Raw genomic sequence first — 20,138 nt, 5'->3', positions numbered from 1 at the left:
TACTGAGAAAGTTTTGCCGGTGCAGGATTTTGTGCACAAACTGACTTCTCGATTTACGTCCCACAAGCTGTGATACCCGGCTTCGCTCAGGGAGTTGATGTGCGATTGTTTAGTAGTTGTAATGAAAGGACAAACTTTAAAGCATAAGAGGTAAAAAAATATTGGAAACATATTCTAACTATTTACAATATTTGTTAAAGTATAAGAGGTAAAAAGTTGTTATTGATAACATATTCCGAGTATTTACAGCACTTGTTTACAAACAACGTCTGCCATTTTGTTATTCGGGGTATAAATGTACAATTTTTTCGAATTTCCTACTCGACGGCAAGCTAGGTATAGTTGACCGTGATAGAAGCAGTAGTCTTCGAGGTTGATGCAGCAGTATTTTAAAGTTTGTGCCTGAGCTTTGCTAAATGTAAAACTGTAGGCTAATGTGATTGGAATTTGCAGGATTTTAAAATGGAATGGCCGCTCAGTAGAGATCAGTAGCATTCTGGCCATAAATAGTGTGTGTCCTTTGTACTTTCCAGTCATGATTTCGGCTTTGATGATGTTATTCGATAGCTGTTTGCCGATCATCCTTGTTCCATTACATACTTTTGATGAATTGAGATTTCTGAGTATTGTGATCTGAGATACAACTTTAAGTCGAAGTCAGTGTAATGGCATTCCCGCTAGTTGTAAAGAGTTTAGAAATTTTGTAGGAAGTTAACACTTTCATCAACGTTTACCATCGTGTTGATCGATTTGTATATTCTCTCTTCATCAGGAATCTTCTCTTGAATATTAAAGTTGATATAGTCGACGATATTATTGTTAGCTTTCGAATAGCCAGTCCGGATTGCTACAGTTGTGAACAATGTTTGGATCAGTTTGATAGATGAGTTCGTTTTCAGAAGTGGCTGTGTTGCAGAAATCCCTGTTCAGTTTAATGAGGCCGGTCGTCTGGTACGTAGGATATGTGCCATCGAATATTTGTAAGATTGTTGAGTAAAATGACCTGTTGTGTCATCCTTCGATGGTTCAGTTCTCATATTTTTTGTTAGTCGCAGTTTTTGTATGTGTGGCCAGAGACGCGATCTTTTTCAGTATGTATTGATCTCGTCTGCTGCGGATAACTTGAAGTGTTTGTAGAGAACTTCCTGTGACTATGAACGGAGCTCCTCCGATCACTTCAGTTTCTTCGCAAAACTTGTAATGTTCTGTCCACGGCTTCGAGTGATTTGTTATGAGCCATTGTGGATTTGTCTCAGAAAATAACTTTAGCTTGCTTTATAAGTTCACCCCGTCCACATGCTCTTGAGATTTTACATACGGAATTGTTATTCGTCTGTATTCAACGGTAGTTGTATGGTGGAATCGGCAGTTGGTCCTCCTTCCATAAGTGTGGCTGCAGCATCGGATGATGGCAGAGCAAGTGCGATGTGTTGTTTAGCACGTATTTCCGCCAGAAATCGATTAATTAGAAACGTTTTCCTGGTGCCACCTGGTGCATCCAAGTAAATAATTCCGCCATTGTTGTCGTCGATCTGGGCCATAATAACGTTGTTAATTTCCTTGTGTCATTGTGGAGTGTTTTGTTGTGACCAATGTATTAAAGTAGTTCGTTGATGTTGTGGCTTTTTTCCTATGTAATTTAGAAGTTTAGCACACTGATAGCATCTTTTCGTGGTGCTTGAATCCCAAGTCGTACTAAGGTTTGATTGTTTATTACTAAACATTAATCTTCTATTCGAATCAGTGTAGTTTCGGTCAAGCGACAGTGGATTAACAATATATGAAGTTTAAGGAAGGTTCCATCACATCAGATACTGAACGGTTTGTTAGTTGGAGTGTTGTCCTGTACACAAGCGTGTGTTACACACTTTCGAATAGCCACCAAGTGCAAAAGCCTGTGCAGTAAACGAACCACGTTTATGGAACGACTGCAAATACACAGTACGCTTAGTACTGTAATAAATAGTCGATTTTTACACTACTTGACTGCTGTAAAAGATACAGGGTGTTACAAAAAGGTATGGCCAAACTTCCAGTAAACACAAAGAAGGAAAATATGTTATGTGGACATGTGTCCGGAAACGCTTACTTTCCATGTTAGAGGTCATTTTATTACTTCTCTTCAAATCACATTAATCATGGAATAAAAACACACAGCAACAGAACGTACCAGCGTGGCTTCAAACACTTTGTTACAGGAAATGTTCAAAATGTCCTCCTTTAGCGAGGATACATGCATCCACCCTCCGTCGCATGAAATCCCTGATGCGCTGATGCAGCCCTGGAGAATGGCGTATTGTATCACAGCCGTCCACAATACGAGCCCAAAGAGTCTCTACATTTGGTACCGGGGTTGCGTAGACAAGAGCTTTCAAATGCCCCCGTAAATGAAAGTCAAGAGGGTTGAGGTCAGGAGAGCGTGGAGGCCATGGAATTGGTCCGCCTCTACCAATCCACCGGTCCCGAATCTGTTGTTGAGAAGCGTACCAACACTTCGAGTTCCATCGTGCATGAACCACATGTTGTGTCGTACTTGCAAAGGCACATGTTCTAGCAGCACAGGTAGAGCATCCCGTATGAAATCATGATAACGTGCTCCATCGAGCGTAAGTGGAAGAACATGGGGCCCAATCAAGTCATCACCAACAATGCCTGCCCAAACGTTCACAGAAAATCTGTGTTGATGACGTGATGGCGTACGGATTCTCGTCAGCCCACACATGTTGATTGTGAAAATTTACAATTTGATCACGTCGGAATGAAGCCTCATCCGTAAAGAGAACATTTGCACTGAAATGAGAATTGACACATTGTAGGATGAACCATTCGCAGAAGTGTACCCGTGGAAGCCAATCAGCTGCTAATAGTGCCTTCACACGCTGTACATGCTACGGAAACAACTGGTTCTCCCGTAGCACTCACCATACAGTGGCGTGGTCAACCTTATCTTGTACAGCAGCAACGTCTCTGACGCTGACATTAGGGTTATTGTCAACTGCAGGAAGAATTGCCTCATCCATTGCAGGTGTCCTCGTCGGTCTACGTCTTCCCCAGTCGCGAGTCATAGGCTGGAATGTTCCGTGCTCCCTAAGACGCCGATCAATTGCTTCGAACGTCTTCCTGTCGGGACACCTTCGTTCTGGAAATCTGTCTCGATATAAACGTACCGCGCCACGGCTATTGCCCCGTGCTAATCCATACATCAAATGGGCATCTGCCAACTCCGCATTTGTAAACATCGCACTGACTGCAAAACCACGTTCGTGATGAACACTAACCTGTTGATGCTACGTACTGATGTGCTTGATGCTAGTACTGTAGAGCAATGAGTCGCATGTCAACACAGGCACCGAAGTCAACATTACCTTCCCTCAATTGGGCCAACTGGAGGTGAATCGAGGAAGTACAGTACATACTGACGAAACTAAAATGAGCTCTAACATGGAAATTAAGGGTTTCCGGACACATGTCCACGTAACATCTTTTCTTTATTTGTGTGTGAGGAATGTTTCCTGAAAGTTTGGCCCTACCTTATACTTTGTAACCATATACTTTGTAACGTCCCAACAGAAAAAATATGTACAAAATTATCTATATATTCACATTTAGTGTAATCTCCCAACAGAATACTGTTCCGTAACCTCGCAATAATAACGTGACTAACTTCCCAATAAAAAAATGTGACTCATATATAACCTATCAATAATTAACTGACTGTGAATCTAAACTAGTAAATTTGTACGTCAGCAGTGCTGCGTCATGACCCTGAAAGATCATTCTGAATAAATTGAAAATTCTTACCTCAAAGAAGTCACCGGATAACGCGGATATAAGAATTTTTTCTGGCACAGCCCAGTGCAATGCTGGCCGCTAGATTTGTCATGTATAAAAAGAAACAACTCATTTTTCTTTACGATAATCAGGATGACAATGGATTGCAGAAATTAGTAAATTCTTTAAATTCAGTTATATGATTGTCAAAAGTTAATTTTATAAGGAAGTTTATTATTGAAAGATTTTTTAAAGGTATTTACATGGGACTTGATATAACAATAGTACAAATTTAGTTGTAACAATATGCGCGCGACTATTTTTACCGTATACTACATTGCACAGGCACGACCGGCCCAACCGCCCGACTGCGAGCTACCACCACTACTGCCGACACTGCTCCTACTGCAGCCGACACTGCTCTCTGGTCTGCGATTCTATTGCAGCTTACATATCGCAGGCAGCGCGTGAGCGATCTATCGAAATTACATCTGCTCGTGTGCGCTAGCAATAAATCCCTTAGTCACTGACCTCCTACAACTTGATGTAACGTTAATGGGCGACTAGACTCCTGAAAATAAATAGTCATTACTACCGTTTTTGGGGTTTCCATGAGAACCGTTATTTTGTAGAAAGTGTGTCATGCAGCCTTGCCATGGAGTAAATTAGGGTAATATAGATTGGGCATCAATTTACTCATTGAGACATTCTTTTCGCAGATGTTTCATGGATGGCAATAGAAAAAACTTCTAGCTTGATCTAGCCTGCTTTCCTACCCAAATACACTCATCCGATTGGACGTCCGTGTACCACTTTCAAGAAGCCTTTTACATATTATTGGCAGTGACACTGATATTTCACTGTATTTATAAGAAAAGACCGAAGTTTTATTGAGCTTTCACTTCGAATGAGTAACATCGAATACGGATTATAGAATCTTGGTCTTTCTTGGCCTAATCTCCTATAGTTCAAAATCATTAACAAGGTCTATAGATTACAAACAGAGAAGCATTTAACCACCTATCGTCTTCAGACTCAACTGCCTCTATAGTTGCCACTCACCCTCCCTCACTGTTCATCCTTCCCTTATTCTCACAGGATCTACTGGGTTCCACTTTCAGACAACCAGTTGTCTTCCAGGTGCAATTCATGTCTATCACACTGACATTAATCTGCGTGTGGAACTTCTGTATAGGTGCACCTAGACAGTAACTTATCAACTTTGATGTCCATTTTCTTAAATTTTTTAGAACATAGTTTTCATTTCTTATTCCAGATTTGTGACAAAATGCTATTGTTCTTCATTATAGTTTGCTGTACACTAAAAATTTTGGTTCAGCTCGCACAGATATACAAAATAAGTGAAATGTTGAAGTTATTAGAGAGCAGCGTAGTTGTAGGTTATGCTTCTCGTGGCTGCACGTGTTATATCACAGAACTGTCATTCGTTTTCCAGGGATCCGGCTCCATCTGGAAGTCCAGTGGTATGGCAAAAGTTGACGGCGAATGCATCCAACTATTTGGATATGAAACTGGAATTTGTGACTCGTCAAGACTTCCTTAAGGAACGGATGGATTTCTGGAGAGAAATACTGTCTTCCTGATGAGTTATATGCTATGATATTCTTTGCCATGTACAACTCAGTGATAAATAAACGTTGATCTGTTAGGTTTATAAAACAATAAATCATTACAATTTAAGTCTCATTTCCGTTAACAGTTCCAGTTCACAGCTTGTCTTTGAAAATCCTGCTTCATATGATAAATGCACTACTACGCTCAGTGAAGTCCACAAACATTTTTTGAAGTTTTTAGATGCTTACCACTCTAACATATGCACTCTGAATACAAAAACCACAGTGCTCATCTGTGTAATTTCTCTCTCGTAATTATTTAAATAAATCAGTAGTTCCCTTACAAAAATGTGAAGTTATACAGCTTATTGCCAACTGGTTCTGCTCCAAGGACTTACACGTCACACTTCGCAGCTCTAGAATCACCGAAACAGCTTTCCGAAAAACTTAAACAGAGAGATACTCAAATTGTCATTAGCAGGGCGATCCATAGGTGTAGAATCGCCTTGTAAAACAAGCCAGATGGATAAACAGAAATTTAGTGTTTGCTGGGTGAGGGAGAAATCCTGTGAGACTCTGTTACCAACTAACTCGTCATATGGGAGCCCGCCAGTTGGACGCACCTCGCAATTTTCAGATCAAAAAGGCGTCATTTGACATAGCAGACAGACAGAAATCAGCACGAGAAAACAGTTGTGCCCTTCATCTGAGCATAGCTTTATCAAATCTCGCCTTACTTAATATTTTGTGCCGGCCGATGTGGCCGAGCGGTTCTAGGCGCTTCAGTCCGGAACCGCGAGGCCGCTAAGATTGCAGGTTCGAATCCTGCTTTGGGCATGGATGTGTGTGATGTCCTTAGGTTAGTTAGGTTTAAGTAGTTCTAAGTTCTAGGGGACTGATGACCTCAGATGGTAAGTCCCATAGTGCTCAGAGCCATTTGAACCATTTTTTAATATTTTGTCCGAAGCATGCAAATGCTTGTGACAACACATAACGGCTACACAGTGTACTAGACGTGTTCTCTGGCAAGTTAAAAGACTGTCGATACCCTCTTCATCCATTCCTCATGGACTTTAACGAACACGTACCGGAACGCAATCTCAAATATCTACAGAGCGCTTCCTGAAGTGCGCAAAGTTTCTTATCTTCACTGCATGCACAGTTACCTTCACATGCCTCCACAGAGAGACCGCTAATGGACTTAGATCCAGTGAATGCGGCGGTCACTCCTCAAGATCTCTACGGCACACCAATTTTGAGGGCAACTGAATATTCAGATATGTCTAGGAACCTAGCTCGTGATATGGTGTGGCATCATCGTCCTGTACAAACGTCTTCAAACATCAGCGACGGCAGAGCTTCTTCGTCTAACAAGTATTGCAAACGGACTGCTATTAGAATAACCTGAATGTAAAATGGCCTGACAACACGAGAATACCATCTTCAATATCTAACTATCGCTTTCGAAGTAGAGGAGAGTGTTGTACCTAGAGGATAGTGTACCTAGGAACACTTGATGTTTCCTGGTCTGTGTTTCAATCTAGTGGCTGATTTTAGAGTCACATGAAGAAATGCGCACCAGAGAAAGACATAAGCAGTTTCCGGAATTTTATACTGTTTTTGTTATTATGAGACATGAGGTTGTGTTTTGTGGAACATTTGTAAATATAACGTGGGCTAAATATTAAGTGCTCTATGACATATTAAAGCAATTGGTAATACCGTAAATTATTCAGTTACAGAGTTTTAGGGTGAGTAAAATTCTGTGTATTTTTAATACTAGTTACATAAAATGTGGACAGGTAAGTCATATTCATGGGTTGTGCAGCATCTTGTACCATCAAGCACGGCTGGTCCCAGCGGAGGTTCGAGTCCTCCCTTGGGCATGGATGTGCTAATGAGCAGAGCTTTCTGAAAGTCAAGAATTTTCTCTGCTTTGGAAACAGAAATTTGTATTGAATGCCAGTAGTGTCTATTTCAGAAAGTTTTTAACTTGTAACTGGTTTTTGATAACATTTCTTCTTAATTTCATTTCACATAATGATTATTGGTGGATAGTACAGTAAAATGTCAAAAAACTAGAACTAAACTCAATCGGAACAGGCCTCGAAAGGCAGAACGGTATCAACCGACCACGATGTTATCATAAGTCGATATGTGCCACTGGATGCGAATATGGAGGGGCATATGGTCAGCATACCACTTTCCCAGCCATTGTCAGTCTACGTGACCGGATCCCAGGTCTCAGTCAAGTAGGTCCTCAACTGGCCTCACAATGGCTGAGAGCACCTCGCTTGCCAGCAGCGCTCGGCTGACCCAGAGCTGACAGCGCTTCAGTGATCTGACGGAAACCGGTGTTAGAGGCCGCGCAGTGATCAATTTTCGTCCAAAGTGCTAGGCGAGTTCATTCGTTTGCTTGGAAGGAGAGGCCGATATTGTTTGCTGGCCTTTGGACAGTCGGCGATCCTCCTGTAATATATCTCAATCGATTTTACAGAAATTACACTCATGCTCATAAATTAAGGGTAATGGTGATATATGGTGAAGCCACGCTCTGGTGGGCGGTTTGCGGGTTTAAGTCTCCTTGGGGTTTGACCAAGCGGTGCATTGGACCTGCGGTCGTCGCACTGTGGCGCTGGCAGGAGTCCACATACGCAGAGGTGTGCTGGTGCATGTCACAGTGCAGTGCAGCAAGTAAGTGTGCAGACGTTTTCAGACGTGCTAATGGTGACTGTGTGTTGAAAATGGCTCAAAGAACACGTATTAATGACGTTACGAGAGGCAGAATGGGGCGACTGGAGGCTGGTCAAACACAGCAGGTCGTAGCCCTCCGTGTGCCACAAATTGTGATCTCAAGATTATGGCAACAATTGCAGCAGACAGGAAACGTGTCCAGGCGCTACAGCACGGGGCGTCCACAGTGTACAACACCACAAGAAGACCTATATCTCACCAACAGCGCCCGCAGACGGCCACGGAGTGCTGCAGGTAGCCTTGCTCGGTACCTTCCTGCAGCCGCCGGCTGATGTGGCGCTAAAGTCTGGAACCGCACGATCGTTACCCGGTCGCAGCTTCGAATCCTGCCTCGGGAATGGATGTGTGTGATGTCTTCAGGTTAGTTAGTTTTAAGTAGTTCTAAGTTCTAGGGGACTGATGACCACAGCAGTTACGTCCCATAGTGCTCAGAGCCATTTCAAATATTTTTTTACTGCAGCCACTGGAACAGTTTTCTCCAGACGCACAGTCTACAGACGACTGAACGGACATGGTTTATTCGCCCGAAGACCTGCAAGGTGCATTCCACTGCCCCTGGTCACGGGAGAGCCCGTAAGGCCTGATGTCAAGAACACGGTACATGGTCATTGGAACAGTGGTCCCAGGTTCGGTTCATGGACGAATGCAGGAATAGTCTGAACAGTGCTTCTCGCCGGATTTTCATCTGGTGTGAACCAGGAACAGGATACGAACCCCTTAATGTCCTTGAAAGGGACTTGTATGAAGGTCGTGGTTTGATGGTGTTGGGTGGGATTATGATTGGTGCACGTACACCCCTGCAGGTCCTTGACAGAGGAGCTGTAACAGGTCAGGTGTATCGGGACGTCATTTTGGACCAGTATGTCCGCCTTTTCAGCGGTGCAGTGGGTCCCACCTTCCTCCTGATGGACGATAACGCACGGCTCCACCGAGCTGACATCGTGGAGGAGTACCTTGAAACAGAAGATATCATGCGAAACGAGTGGCCTGCGTGTTCTCCAGACCTAAACCCCATCGAACACGTCTGGGATGCTCTCTGTCGACGTATTGCTGCACGTCTTCAAACACCTGAGACAATTCAGGAGCTTCGACAGGCACTGGTGCAAGAATTGGAGGCTATACTCCAGCAGCTGCTAGACCACCTGATCCAGAGTATGCCAACCCGCTGTGCGGCCTGTGTACGTGTGCATAGTGACCATATGCCATATTGATGTCGGGGTACATGCGCAGGAAACAGTGGCCTTTTGTAGCACATGTGTTCCAGGACGGTTTTCTCAACTTATCACCAATACCGTGGACTTACAGATCTGTGTCGTGTGTGTTCCCTATGTGCGTATGCTATTATCGCCAGTTTTTGTAGTGCCACGTTGTGTGGAACCACATTCTGCAATTATCCTTAATTTATGAGCATGAGTGTATTTGGCAAATACATTTCATTTATGCGTTACTTATAGATTTATATGTCAGCTTCATGATGACGTACCCATCATTTCGTTAATGGTTAGAGTTATGTATTTACATTCAAGTAAGACACTGCCCGAAATTCGAAAAAGTTTGCAATGAAAAATGGGTGTGGCCACGATTTTGCGCTTGGTAAATATTACCTAGTAATATGTTTCTGTGTACGAAATTTAACTAACGAATTGAAATTTTCTTTTGACTTGATTGGAGATCTCTGTCTGTCACCAATTTCGAGAAAATTAATGTGGTATAGCAGACCTATCTGCAAACGCATGCACCAGCGATAAAGCCAGAATTAAATATCCACAACATACCTGGTATTCCATAAACAACCTTGAGACGTCGAATTAAGATTTTGGCTAATGATAGCACCTTGTGCCATAAGATTATTGTGCACAATTTCGTTATCTACCGTGTTATTCCAGTCACTAAGATTTTTTCGATGAAAGAATGTAATTTTTAAGGGCCATCAATAGCTGGTGAAACGAGAGATGAGTGAAGATATTACACGTTTTTTTTTATACTGAGGATGTGCTTTTTCATAAGCCATTGACCTTACTTTTCCTTAGCTCCTCACTTAATAAACTTAATAAACCACTGTTTCAGAATCCTCTCGCAACTGCGTTTCCAAAAAATTTTAGGGAGTTGATGTTGTGTAATCTCCACAGATTTTTGGCAAGGGAAGCAAATTTTAACCTGGCTACAAGAGAAATGTTTGTTCTACTCATAATTCGCCATTTATGACGCTTCTCTTAAAGCTACAAATGGTTGCTAGGCCAGACGATAACAACTTGCTGCTTTTGTTGCGTTTTCTGAGGAATTATTTTTAGATAGTAAGCAAATAAGAGGCGACAGTAGATCTATTTGAATGGTCACCATGCAAGTTTGGGCACAGAGGAGATCCAATTAATATTTACCAAAAAAGTGAGTGTAGGAATCAGTCTAGAAGGGCACTTATCCTCCAGCACTCGTCCTTTCCCCTACAGCACCTGCCCACAACCCCCACCACTGCCACTCTCACCCCCTCACCACACATGTCCTGCTGACTGCACCTCTACTGGCCACGTTATTCTGCTTGCACTCCAGCTCTGTGGCAAAGCCGTTGGCGTCAATGTAACACATAGATTATTAAATACAGTGCTCAAAAAATTTTCTCGATTGCAGTACTTTTAAATTTGAATTGACCATTTAGTACCTTGGAACAGTTTTTCACATTTGGAAAATCCTTACTTTTCTACACTATTTGTATAATTTCAGAAAATCACCAGAGCACACACAAAGTGAATGCCATCGCTTTGTTGCGTCATAGCCAGACTTAACGAATTTTCCCCTATATCAAGAGAAATAATTACTAAATGACTGCTTAAGTGAAAGACGATTTAATTTTGCTAATTAAAACATCTATGCAATGCAATGATGTATGAACCTTGTTACTGACACTGTGAAAAAATCACGCAAAGATAACACTGTTAAAATGTTATAACTGCACGTGTACGAGTGTGAAAAGCTCTCTTGTACTTTAGCTCTCTCTCGCGATCTTGTTCTCTTACAATTTGATCTTTTGGGAATTAGGTTTCTCTTGATCACTGTCGCTGAGCTGTATTATTATACGTGAGTTATATTTACGTGTGTAGATTGAATGTTCATCAAAGTATAAGAAGTAATGTGTGTATCACGACCGTGTTATTTGAAGGACCTCTTTCAATTTGGATAAAAAGAAAAAAATAGATTTTATTCATAAAAAGTGAGGAAATTAAATGCGAAAGCTTTTCGTTTGGTTCGTGATTATTTCAAAAGCTGTTTTGCATGTAATTACTATTTTCATATTACATTCATTAGAATGTACAGTTATTTATTTTTCTTAAGTCCCAACTTTTTCTGAGAGCAATTATTGCGGTAGTAAACTTAATTTCTTGTCATGGTCATAGGATACCAAACCAATTAGTTCCAAGCTAGTGTGGACTGTAGCTATTTTGTAGTTCTAATGTAAGCAAAAGTTAACAGTACTACTATCATTCTTGACTTTCAAGAAAGTAAGTGATATTAAACAAAAGTTAAAAATAGGTTCCAGTTTTTTTGTAACGTTGCTGTCACAGGCACAGACCAATAAATATTTTCAAAAAACATTTAATGTCTTGATATCATATTCATAATATAAAGAAAATGTCACGTAATTACAAGTGGTAATGCTATGGCTTCAAAGTGGAATAAGAAAATATATTAAACCTCCATTACAGGACTGGCTAGAGGCAACTGTCAAAAGTGTTTTAAGGTACAGCATTCTCTCTTATCAGTTACCTTCGATGGATACTTCCAGTGAGGCTTGACTTCTGACCAGAATCAATGATTCTGTTTACTGATCCTTCCGTTCTGGCAGAAATTAGCGTCGTCCGCAAACCGCGGATCTGAGGAGAAGCGATGGTAACCAGACGTTGTGGCCGAGCGGTTCTAGGCGCTTCAGTCCGGAACCGCACTCCTGCTACGGTCGCTGGTTCGTATCCTGCCTCGGGCATGGATGTGTGGGATTTGTCCTTAGGTTAGTTAGGTTTAAGTAGTTCTAAGTCTAGGGGACTGATGACCTCAGATGTTAAGTCCCATAGTGCTTAGAGCCATTTTTGAAACGATGGTTACCATAGAATATTCGTGTCGCCACTTGTTCAAGTTGAAACCGATAGTCTGAATCGTCCTCGGAGATACATCGTAATATTTGCAATTTTTGAGGGTGCAATTTATGGTTGGTCAAAATTCTCATTACTAATGTACGGCTGATCGCAGTTTACTGCAGAATGCGGCGGGAACTGCGCTCTGGACGGTGCCAGGGTTACCGGTGACGTCGCTTCATCGAGAGCCGTTTCCGATCGACTAGCTTTCTGTTCGTCTGAGACACAGTCTGTTTTAAGGAATATCCGAGAAGTTTCACCACCGCACTGTCCCGCTAGCATTGACTGTAATCATCTGTGATAGTACGGATGCTCCCCTCTCCTGACAGCAGGATGATCTCAATGCATTTGACATATGTTGAAGCCATCAGATTTTATGTAACATATACGGGACAAATGTCAGCCATATCTAGAGTGTGGATAAAGTTATGCTTAAATGTAAGGCACGTATGTTTTTCCCGTATAATTCCCTGTGTTTCATACGTTACATTATTTCTTACCATTTCAAAGTTACAAGCTGCATCCAAGATATCGGCTTCTAAAATGGCTGCCAAGTTGGTAAAAGAGCCAAAGAGAATAATTCAGTATATTTAATCTAAACGACAAGAATTAATATACATGGGTAATTTTGAACCGAACGAGGAAGTAAATCGGTCATATAGTTTCCAAACGTATTCTACAACTCGATGTCTTATAGAGAAATGGTAACATCGTAGGATACGGTTCAAATGGCTCTGAGCACTACGCGACTTAACTTCTGAGGTCATCAATCTCCTAGAACTTAGAACTACTTAAACCTAACTAACGTAAGGACATCACACACATCCATGCCCGAGGCAGGATTCGAACCTGCGACCGTAGCGGTCGCTCGGCTCCAGACTGTAGCGCCTAGAACCGTAGGATACGTTTGGCAACTATGTGACCGATTTGCTTCCTGATCTGGTTCAAAATTACATGGTTTTGAGTTCAGGAACCTAGTTGCAACAGAAACTGCTGCTTATTTCGCCATTTAAGTTGTGAATTCTATGTTTTTTCCATTTTTCGGGCAACAAGATAGCGCAATTTGATGCAGCTGTATGCTAGTTTAGTGATATAGGATTCACCCTTCAAGGTGGAAGACAGCGTCAGTTTCAGGTCATAATGTCACTGGAGACAAGATTTTTACCTCTTCTGTGAAAGGGCCAATAGCAAGCAGATCGAATATCATTAAAGAAATCCCAAGAAAACATTTTCTTCAGAAGTTTTATGGCTACCTTGATGCTGTACTCAGTAGATTTACGGGTGAAAAACTTGCTGAATTGCGCGCTGGTTAATGCCTGCTTATCCTGCTTCTGTCAACTGTATTGAGTTAATTATGGCAAGGAATTATTGGTTAATTGTATTTTGTTATGAATCTACCACTACTGCTACATGTGGAGTCTAGTAACGCTACTTCTGTATGACTGTGGACTGAACTTAGGGACAGACCGTTGCGAAGTGAAAGTGCGTATTATCCTGCTAATTCGTGTCGGCTTGGGATAGGTTGTTTTATCAAATCGACTTCTTTTGCATCCTTATCATGATAACTTGTAGTCCGTTTGTATTATGACAGTCGATACAACAGAGGTTTTTCGTCAGTTTATTGAACACATCAGATAAACGTAAGACATAAATGAATCAGCATCATTACAGTATCCCACATTATCTAAAACCGTTTGACAGTGTTCGGATAGTTTTTCGACTTCACGTCTATAGACAATATGTTGGCAGCACTTCTTCTGCTTGAACGCTATGCTGTGATAATAGACAGTAAAGTTGTGCGGCTCAGCATAACGATGAGGCGAGGAGTCCCACAAATTCTCTCACCGACTGTACGTAGTCGCCTATGAGAACTTAATCTTGTTTGTTTGGTCGAACATTTGGTGAATCCAAAACTGCAGGCCTTTTCTGTGTTGTGTAGATATTACCCAGAAAAAAGGGCCGCTGGGGTAACAAACTGGGCAATGCATAACTACAGTATTACGGTGTAACAAGTCGCCAGAGACTGTGGGCCCCTTATATCAAAATACTCAGAAGGTATACCTGAACAACCTCTGAATGTTGGTCGAGGGAGTTCTGGTTCACCCTGTATAACTATGCATATTTAATTTTAGTTGTTAATTTGTGTAAGTGCACATCGATTATAGTATTGAGAGGTATTGGCACACGAACCATTTATAGCACTAAGTTTATTATAGACAGTGACACGATAGCCGTTTGATTAGTTGATATTATCAGTTGCTACAAGCCACAGTCTGAGATAACGCAAAGGTATTCGAGCTTATTAAAATTTAACCGTCTTAACTAGTTAAGCATATGAGAACGTAAGTAGTACTATTTTAGTCAATGTTCATTGCATTGAGAGAAATACTCTAGTATCAACTTCTCTGGTCAGGACAGGCAGTCGCGAGCTCTTTCGTGGAAAATATTTATGGAAGATTTTGCTATTACTGGAGGTTTAAAAACTAAAATGTATTATGTCTGGGCTTTCATTAGTCCAATAATTTTAGCAGACGGACGAAAATCTGTTCAAAAAAAAATGAAGGATTTGACTCGATATTTAGGCTCTGGTTTTACGCTGTACAATGTTTACTATTTGTTTATTACACTTCTGGCCATTAAAATGCTACACCACGAAGATGAGGAACTACAGACGCGAAATTTAACCGACAGGAAGAAGAGGCTGTGCTATGCAAGCGATTAGCTTTACAGAGCACTCACACAAGGTTGGCGCCAGTGGCGACACCTACAACGTGCTGACATCAGGAAAGTTTCCAACCAATTTCTCACACACAAAAAGCAGTTGACCGGCGTTGCCTGGTGAAACATTGTTGTGATGCCTCGTGTAAGAAGGAGAAACAAGTACCATCACGTTTCCGACTTTGAGAAAGGTTGGATTGTAGCCTATCGCGATTGCGGTTTATCGTATCGCGACATTGCTGCTCGCATTGGTCGAGATACAATGACTGTTAGCAGAATATGGAATCGGTGGGTTCAGGAGGGTAATACGGAACGCCGTGCTGGATCCCAACGGCCTCGTATCACTAGAAGTCGAGATGACAGGCATCTTAACCGTATGGCTGTAACGGATCGTGCAGACAGCTCTCGATCCCTGAGTCAACAGATGGGGACGTTTGCAAGACAACAACCATCTGCACGAACTGTTCGACGACGTTTGCAGCAGCATGCACTATGAGCTCGGAGGCCGTGTCTGCGGTTGCCCTTGACGCTGCATCACAAACAGGAGCGCCTGCGATGGTGTACTCAACGACGAACCTGGGTGCACGAATGGCAAAACGTCATTTTTCTTTTCGGATGAATCCAGGTTCTGTTTACAGCATCGTGATGGTCGCATCCGTGTTTGGCGACATCGCGGTAAACGCACATTCGAAGCGTGTATTCGTCATCGCCATACTGGCGTATCACCCGGCGTGATGGTATGGGGTGCCATTGGTTACACGTCTCGGTTTTCTCTTGTTCGCATTGACGGCACTTTGAACAATGGACGTTACATTTCAAATGTGTTACGACCCGTGGCTCTACCCTTCATTCGATCCCTGCAAAACCCTACATTTCAGCAGGATAATGCACTACCGCATGTTGCAGGTCCTCTATGGGCCTCTCTGGATACGGAAAATGTTCGACTGCTGCCCTGACCAGCACATTCTCCAGATCTCTCAGCAATTGAAAACGTCTGGTCAATCTTGGCCGAGCAACTGGCTTGTCACAATACGCCAGTCACTACTCTTGATGAACTGTGGTATCGTGTTGATGCTGCATGGGCAGCTGTACCTGTACACGCCATCCAAGCTCTGACTGACTCAATGCCCAGGCGTATCAAGGTCGTTATTACGGCCGGAGGTGGTTTTTCTGGGTACTGATTTCTCAGGATCCAAGCACCCAAATTGCGTGAAAATGTAATTACATGTCAGTTCTAGTATAATATATTTCTCCAATGAATACCGGTTTATCATCTGCATTTCTTCTTGGTGTAGCAATTTTAATGGCCATTGGTGTATTTGCTCCCCTTTTTCTATTCTTCTTTTCCTTTTTTTAATTTTAATTCTTGAAATTAAAATTATTAATGTTTGGAACGGAAGAAAGAAAAACGTACGTTCTCCGGGGTTAGGATGCTGTCACAGTTAATAATATGTTCGGGCTATTACCGTGGTCTAAGGCATTTCGCTTCAAAACCCGACGTTTTGTCCCCATCTGCGGAGGACTTTTTCAAGGGGGCTCGTAGATTTGTTGAATGTCCGATTCACACACTGGCTCGCCACTGACTACAGAAATATTCCACTTCCGCGAGATTCCGCGCAGTGGTGTGAAGCCACATGTTTTGAATAGGTGGGCGCAACTGGCCGTTGTCGACTGTCGTCGTCCGCTGTTACTATCATCCCATGGTGGAAGACTGGTTCACATCTCATCAGCAGCGGAATCCAATTTCATTCAGTTTCACGCCCTCCATGTATACCTCCCCTACTGTGATTCCTGAACAGAGTATTCGCTGTTATTAGCTGAAATTTATTACAGAGCTCAATTAGTCTTTCTCCTCTCTCTCATTCCTTCTCCGCCTATAAAACGTTATACAATTAGATCGGGGTACACAGCGTTGGAGTTGAATCAAACCAAACTATATACCACGTAATGCAATCCAGGCATACAACAACTCATCGCCCCCTTGGCGATTCCACAGGGACAAATTCATAACACACAAAACGCAATTAAAGAATGTATAATATAGCAGTAACAAACCTGTACACCAGCCCAGTTGCCCCTGATATGGCTTGTTCGAACCTCTGAACATATGCAGAATATGGAGGACCCAAACGCTAGACTATCAAGCCCATCAACGTAGAAAAACGACCGCAAATTTTACGTCACGCTCCAAGTAATAAGCACCTGGAGCAGTATTTCCACGATTTTTTGAAAGAGGTTTTGGAACTTATGGACAACAGCACCTGCTGATTTCCAGTGAAAATATTAATGGTGTAACCTTACCGGAAACATTCACTGGGGAATCACCTTCCTTAGAACCACGCACAGCACACCGAGAATCTTATAGAATTATCTAACCATCACCTACTTACACGCTGACTTCAAGCCGTTTACCCGGAAACTTAAAGGACAAATGCGGATAGTTATCCCACCTAACAATGGGAGAGGGTCAATCTAGCGATACCTGGTCGATTCATGGGAGAGGGTCCTACACTACATAGAGAAGCTGTATCAGTTGCGCGGCATGTGGAAACTTCCTTGCTTTTCACTTTTTTCGACCACAGGTTCGCATCGAGACACTGTCTACTGAATTACAGCTTTGAGTCCAATTTCGTTCAGACTGTCATGAGGTGTATGTTGCAGATTGAGCCGTGGCGGGGTTGTGGCGTTGTCTTTCGAGTTCCTGGCGCCAATAGCTCGATCTGTCGTGTAATGTCCGTCTGGTTTGAGGCCACTAAGACCTTTGTTCAAGTTTGTTGATGGGGACGGGTGTGTTGTGGAGTGGCGAGTTGGCGTGTGGTATCGAAGCGAGGAGGACTGTGTGAGAGGTCCGCCCAACGAATAAGACGGGTACATGCGCAAGGGTCTTGGGCATGGAGTCCAGAGCGTGGTTGTTGGGTATATTTGTGGGCCGATTTGAATCTATGTCTGGTTTCGAATGTCGTCTTCTACGTGCATAGCTTGGCCAGCCAGCTCAGGGCGCGGCACAGCAATGAGAGAGTTGGAGCCAGTTTCACTGTGCTGAATTCTGGGGCCCCTTTGGAAACGGCGAGCTTCACCTTCAATTCATGAACTTCAGTTAAGTTTCGCATTTTCACGTCGTAACTGTTATTTTCTTATTGATACTTGCAGATCTGTTGCGATCATTGCGATTTCTTAACATTGCATACGACATCGCTCTGTTAATTATATTGGCTTTGCAGGTTTTTATTGCCGTATTATTGAGATGTAATATGTTACTCAATCTCTGTTGTACACTTACTGGACATTAAAATTAATACACCACGAAGATGACGTGCTACAGACGCGAAATTTAACCGACAGGAATGATTAGCTTTACAGAGCATTCACACAAGGTTGGCGCCGGTGGCGACACCTACAACGTGCTGACATCAGGAAAGTTTCCAACCGATTTCTCATACACAGACTGCAATTGACCGGCGTTAACTGGTGAAACGTTGATGTGATGTGTCGTGTAAGGGGGATAAATGCGTACCATCACGTTTCCGACTTTGATAAAGGTCGGATTGTAGCCTATCGCGATTGCGGTTTATCGTATCGCGACATTGCTGCTCGCGTTGGCCGAGATCCAATGACTGTTAGCAGAATATGGAATCGGTGGGTTCAGCAGGGTAATACGAAACGTCGTACTGGATCCCAACGGCCTCGTATCACTAGCAGTCGAGATGACACGCATCTTATCCGCATGGCTGTGACGGATCGTGTAGCCACGTCTCAATGCCTGAGTCAACAGGTGGGGACGTTTTGCAAGACAACAACCATCTTCACGAACAGTTCGACGACGTTTGCAGCATCATGAACTAACAGCTAGCAGACCATGGCTGCGGTTACCCTTGACGCTGCGTCACAAACAGGAGCGCCTGCGATGGTGTACTCAACGACGAACCTGGGTGCACGAATGGCAAAACGTCATGTTTTCGGATCAATCAAGGTTCTGTTTACAGCATCATGATGGTCGCATCCGTGTTTGGCGACATCGTAGTGCATGCGCATTGGAAGCGTGTATTCGTCATCGCCATACTGGCGTATCACCCGGCGTGATGGTATGGGGTGCCATTGGTTACACGTCTCGGTCACCTCTTGTTCACATTGACGGCACTTTGAACAGTTGACGTTAAATTTCAGATGTGTTACGACCCATGGCTCTACCCTTCATTGGATCCCTACGAAACCCTGTACGGGCCTTTCTGGATACAGAAAATGTTCGTCTGCTGCCCTGACCAGCACATTCTCCAGATCTCTCACCAACTGAATACGTCTGGTCAATGGTGGCCGAGCAACTGGCTCGTCACAATACGCCAGTCACTGCTCTTGATGAACTGTGGTATCGTGTTGATGCTGCCTGGGCAGCTGTACTTGTACATGCCATCCAAGCTCTGATTGACTCAATGCCCAGGCGTATCAAGGTCGTTATTACGGCCGGAGGTGGTTTTTCTGGGTACTGATTTCTCAGGATCCAAGCACCCAAATTGCGTGAAAATGTAATTACATGTCAGTTCTAGTATAATATATTTCTCCAATGAATACCGGTTTATCATCTGCATTTCTTCTTGGTGTAGCAATTTTAATGGCCATTGGTGTATTTGCTCCCCTTTTTCTATTCTTCTTTTCCTTTTTTTAATTTTAATTCTTGAAATTAAAATTATTAATGTTTGGAACGGAAGAAAGAAAAACGTACGTTCTCCGGGGTTAGGATGCTGTCACAGTTAATAATATGTTCGGGCTATTACCGTGGTCTAAGGCATTTCGCTTCAAAACCCGACGTTTTGTCCCCATCTGCGGAGGACTTTTTCAAGGGGGCTCGTAGCTTTGTTGAATGTCCGATTCACACACTGGCTCGCCACTGACTACAGAAATATTCCACTTCCGCGAGATTCCGCGCAGTGGCGTGAAGCCACATGTTTTGAATAGGTGGGCGCAACTGGCCGTTGTCGACTGTCGTCGTCCGCTGTTACTATCATCCCATGGTGGAAGACTGGTTCACATCTCATCAGCAGCGGAATCCAATTTCATTCAGTTTCACGCCCTCCATGTATACCTCCCCTACTGTGATTCCTGAACAGAGTATTCGCTGTTATTAGCTGAAATTTATTACAGAGCTCAATTAGTCTTTCTCCTCTCTCTCATTCCTTCTCCGCCTATAAAACGTTATACAATTAGA

General features: G+C 42.9%; 1 protein-coding gene across 1 annotated transcript in view; it reads left to right on the top strand.

The window, feature by feature from the left end:
• The window catches only part of LOC124805654 (acetylcholinesterase-like), a 53,558-nt gene extending 48,183 nt beyond the window's left edge, over nucleotides 1-5,375 (top strand). The window contains exon 10 of the mRNA XM_047266221.1: nucleotides 5,228-5,375. Within this exon, the coding sequence (XP_047122177.1) occupies nucleotides 5,228-5,375 (148 nt within the window). The remainder of the gene's footprint in view (nucleotides 1-5,227) is intronic.
• Nucleotides 5,376-20,138: the final 14,763 nt, after the last annotated feature.

This window comes from Schistocerca piceifrons, chromosome 7 (assembly GCF_021461385.2).
Source record: "Schistocerca piceifrons isolate TAMUIC-IGC-003096 chromosome 7, iqSchPice1.1, whole genome shotgun sequence".
Taxonomy (NCBI): domain Eukaryota; kingdom Metazoa; phylum Arthropoda; class Insecta; order Orthoptera; family Acrididae; genus Schistocerca; species Schistocerca piceifrons.
Note: the sequence above shows the minus strand (reverse complement) of the source record. Positions and strands in the feature narration are given on the sequence as shown.